Source organism: Topomyia yanbarensis, chromosome 2, assembly GCF_030247195.1.
Source record: "Topomyia yanbarensis strain Yona2022 chromosome 2, ASM3024719v1, whole genome shotgun sequence".
Lineage (NCBI taxonomy): Eukaryota > Metazoa > Arthropoda > Insecta > Diptera > Culicidae > Topomyia > Topomyia yanbarensis.
Window position 1 is genome coordinate 36,240,933 of NC_080671.1, and position 4,946 is coordinate 36,245,878.

A 4,946-nucleotide genomic window follows, 5' to 3' on the forward strand; every position below is an offset into this window, starting at 1 on the left:
GTCCAAATCTGGAGAAGATTGTTGTCAATTCAGATATTGTGGCAGCTGCTGTAGTTGAGCTCATCTCGCAAACTTCCATATATCTACTGTAGTAATCTATCACTACAAGTAGATGCTCTCCTTCCGGGAGAGGACCAAGGAAATCAGCTGCAAGATCCATCCACGGTTGATTTGGTAATTCTTTTCGAATAAGTGGTTCTGGTGGATTTGGAGCTGACACTAGAGTACACCCTTTGCATTGTTTGACAAAAGACTCAACTTGTACGTCGATTTTAGGCCACCAAACATTTGCTCTTAAATGTGCTTTCATCATACGCATACCTGGGTGCCCTTCGTGAGCCAATTTCAAAACGTGTGCACGTAAACTTTTGGGTACAATAATTCGATCCACTCGCAGTAGAACATCACCTATGGTGCATAATTCATTTGAAATAACTTTGAACACCAGTGGCAAATCATCCAAATTTCCTTTTTCCAAACAGCTTTTGATCTCCATGATTTCCGTGTCCTTACGACTTTCTTCTACAATTTCTTCCCATTTTAGTGCCGCGGAAGTTGCAGCAAAAACAGCTATTTCACGAATGACAATTTCTTCATTTGGATCGAACGGAATAGCGTTTGCCGTAGACAATCGAGAAAGTGCGTCAGCTATGTTTTTATGCCCGGGAATATATACTATTTTATATTCAAATGCCTGCAATCGCAGAACCCATCTTTCGATTCGAGCGCACGGTTTCGATTTTGGTGTAAATAGATATTGTAGAGCTTTGCAATCTGTCAGAAGGTCAAACTTTCTACCATATAGATACATATGAAAACGTTCTACACTCCACACTAACGCTAATGCTTCCTTCTCGGTCTGACAATACCGGGACTCCGTTTCTGTTAATGATTTGGATGAAAAACATATCACACGTGAATCTCCATGTTGATTTGTTTGTAACAGCACAGCCCCCAAACCGACAGGACTTGCATCTGCCATGACACTAGTTTGATCCTTGGCATCGAAAAACCCCAACTGAGTCACTGCTGCCATTGAATTCTTAATTAATTCAAAAGCATCTATTTGTACTTGGCCCACACGAATTTTGTGTCCTTTTTTGTCAATTCTCTTAATGGTTCTGAAATCGTTGCCAGATTGGGAATGAACTTATTCATGTAATTCGCTAGTCCCATGAAGCTTCTTACTTCTGATTCCGTCGTCGGTGACCGAAATGACAAGAGAGCGTCAACTTTCGCGCGAGACGGACTAATCCCTTGCTCTGAAATTTGATGGCCTAAAAACTCCAGCTCCTTCACACCTATCAAGCATTTTTCAGTATTCAATTTCACACCTCTATTTTTCAGAATTTTTAAGACCTACAATAACAATAACACATAATATACCACATCAAGTGAAATTTTTTTTCTCTCTAAGATATCAGTATGCATGACATGAACTATAAAATAAACGCTTTATTTTACCTTTTTCAGATTTTCATCATGAATATCCTTCGTTTCACCCTCCACGATAATATCATCTAAATAATAAAAAGTTCCCTCGCATCCTGATAGTAATTCTTCCATTATCCGCTGGAAGATCTCAGGAGCCGTCACTAACCCAAATGGCAGTCGTTTGAAACGAAAAAGACCACGACTTGTTATGAACGTCGTAATATCTCTCGATTCCGGTGCTAACTCGACCTGATGAAATGCTTCGCGGATATCTAATTTGCTCCAAATCTTTCCTTTGCCCAGTCGAGCTATGTATTCCTCCACAACGGGCATTGGGAAACGCTCTCGTACCACAGCCTCATTGACACGTCTCAAATCTAAACAAAGTCTAGGTTCTCCGGATGCTTTCCCAACAACAACTAGTGGTGACACCCACGTAGTTGGTCCTTGTTTTACTTCAATGCTATCTCGTAACAGTAGTTGTTCGAGTTTCCTATTAACTGCATCTTCCATTGGAATAGGCACTCGGCGCAGTGGTTGAAAAACTGGTTTATATTCTGGATTCATATGAATGCGTGCCTGTACACCTGATATCTTATTAAATGCAGCAAGTGATTTGTCAACAACTTTATTAACTTCTATACCGATCTTCAATACACCAAGCTGTTTTGCAGTGAAGTATCCCAACAGGTCTTTCTGTCCACCGTCGACTACAAAAAATTCTGCAATCACTTGTCTCTTTCCGATGGCAATTTCCGCTTGAAAAGTTCCAACAATTTTCAAAGCTTTGTCGCTTCCATATCCTTTCAGGATTTTGGCTGAACCTTTAGTTGAGCTAATGATGTTTACTTTCTCATGCTTCAAAACTTCCCATGTTTTCACTGTAATGAGATTAGCATCCGCGCCTGAGTCAACCAGCATACTTACTCTAATGCCGCCAATCATAGTGGGCAGTACATTAATATCGTTTCCTCCATAAAACGCATAATATACCTTGTCTTCTACTGAAACGTTCCTCTCGGGAACACTATTAATTTGTTCTACTTTTGGTGGTTCGACATTGTATGCTCTTTTCAAATTTGACGCTACGGGCATTGTCCCTCTACGTTTAGAACCTTGTTTTAGACACACTGCTTCAAAATGTCCCAGCTGTTGGCACCTACGACATGTGCGACCTCTTGCCGGACAATCCATCGACCTTGCAATGTGCCCGTCCTTACCACAAGAAAAACAAGTGTTCGGGCGAAAATCCTTTCCAGTTTTGCTAAGAGCTGGTCGTCTTTGGTCAAATCTGTACGGATTGTACACAGGAACAGGGTTTGCCGCCTTGCTTCTCCTGGTATATCTCACATCGTAGACTGCTTTGTCGCGCACAGAATCGGTAGTATCCTTTAAATCTTTTAACTGTTGTTCTGTAGCCTCGATTGTACCGGCAAGCTCTTCAATCTCTCTCAATGATCTGTCTCGTTTCAAAATACTTTTTTTCAGTGCATCTGAATAGCAATTTTCAACCACAACATCGATGAGATAAATCTCCTTCAAAATCTCGCTGACTTCTACCGAGTGCTTTTCGAATCCACAATTTATTGCTTGTTGACGTAGACGCATCATAAAATGGGAAAACTTTTCACCTTGCTCTTGCTTGAGTTTCCTCAAATTTCTTCTCTCGATTATATCTTGTCTACCGCTTTGGAAGTACCCATCTAACAATTCAATCGCCAAATTGTAAACTTTGGGCTCTAGCGTTACCATTGGTACTTTATTGTGATCAGGTAAACTTTTAAAAATGCGTTGGAGATCTATTCCTCCGAGGTGCAATAACTTTGCTTTCTTCATTCGCTGATCTTCGACTCCGTACGCCTCAAAATAACATTCTAGGGAACCTTTCCACACCTCCCATTCTCGCGAAAGCCTATGCTTCTCAATCGCCTCGCATTTGAAAGGTGGAATTGGTCGCGACTCGTCCATCTGCAATTTTTTTTTTATTTTAATTATTTTTTTTATGTGTTTTTTTAATATGCGCATTCATTTTTTTTATTGATTAAAAGAATAAAACAAAATAAATGGAAAATGACGGCAGCATTATTAGTCCAATCTTCCCAAATAAATAAAAATGTCAATCAATATTTGATTTTCCTGTTTCAAAATGCACATTCAGTCGCTTCAATGCTCAAAACCTTTTTTTTTCATTCCAACATGTCTTGCAGAGCTTTGGTGAACGCTTCTGGTTCTTTGACTTATTCCGCATTTTCCCAATCGATCACTTTATCCTAAATGCTCTTAAATATCACTAACTACAGATTTACAAATTTCTTGATCATTACTGGTTTACATATACCGTGAACTGTACTGGTCTTGCATATCATGAACGCTACTGTTCCATAATCTCATAAATGTTACTGGTTTTCATACAGTTTGAACGCTACTGGTTCCCCAATTCATGAACGCTACCTGTATCCACACATGCCATGATCGAGATTGAATATCCTGTTCATGAACGCAACTAATATACCATAAACGCTACTGGTTCTCAAATATGTATCATGAACGCTACTGGTTCGATGCTTCAAGAACGCTACTGGATCTCAAATATATAACATGAACGCTACTGGTTCAATACTTTAAGAACGCTACTGGTTCACACAAACCATGAGCGAAACTGGTCTCACTGGTACGCAACTAATCGATATAAATCATGAACGCTACACACATACCATGAACGCTACTGGTTCACCCATTTCATGAGCTAAACTGCTCTCATTGGTCATGTACGCAACTAATCCATATAAATCGTGAGCGCTACTGGTTCACACATACCATGAACGCTACTGGTTCACAAAAAAAACATGAACGCTACTGGCTCGATCATTCCATGGACGTTATTGATTCACCTATTTAAACGGCACAATTCGTTTTTTCTAAATATTGATTCAGTTTCAAAGGTTTACTATTCCGTAACGCATTTTTTGTTGTCTGTGAATCCATATAAATCCTAACTTGTTGCTATGCATACAATGGATAACAAATATATAATCAAGCACGTACCTGAAGCTGCAACAGTATTGTTATACAACAGTAAAGTTCAGCTTAGATGTATATGTTTGGCGTCATTTCTGCTCCCGTCACCAGCACATTCATGTTTGTTTTTCTTCGCCGTGAACGGCGTCACTAATTTTGGCCTTTAATCTATTGTAATTTCCAAACGAATCGATACAAAAACTTATCGTGATCACAAGCTTAATCAAATCAGCATTATTAAACCTCACCGCGTTTCGCACACGATCTGTTTCTTCATTTCTCCACTATATTCAGTCACTCTATTTTCCATTTCTTGCCGCCACCATCTTCCATTATATTTTTTTTTCTTTGATTTCACAATAAAAAAATGCCACTCAATTCCACTGCTTACCATTTCACTCCTCGTCGCCAGATTGTAGGCTCCTTTGTTACCGGAAATTAAACACCACTTATATTTTTATATTTCACCGTTTATTATTGTTCGTTAAAATCTA

The 4,946-nt window shown here is 39.3% G+C and overlaps 1 protein-coding gene across 1 annotated transcript; it reads right to left on the reverse strand.

Moving 5' to 3' along the window:
• Positions 1–1,455: 1,455 nt before the first annotated feature.
• LOC131679427 (uncharacterized protein K02A2.6-like) lies at positions 1,456–3,186 on the reverse strand. The gene has a single exon (XM_058960159.1). The coding sequence runs from the start codon at positions 3,184–3,186 to the stop codon at positions 1,456–1,458; it is 1,731 nt and encodes a 576-aa protein (XP_058816142.1).
• Positions 3,187–4,946: the final 1,760 nt, after the last annotated feature.

Bases quoted from the DNA above. Each gene is read 5' to 3' on its own strand.
- LOC131679427 (XM_058960159.1), bottom strand. From the start codon at position 3,186: ATGGTAACGCTAGAGCCCAAAGTTTACAATTTGGCGATTGAATTGTTA.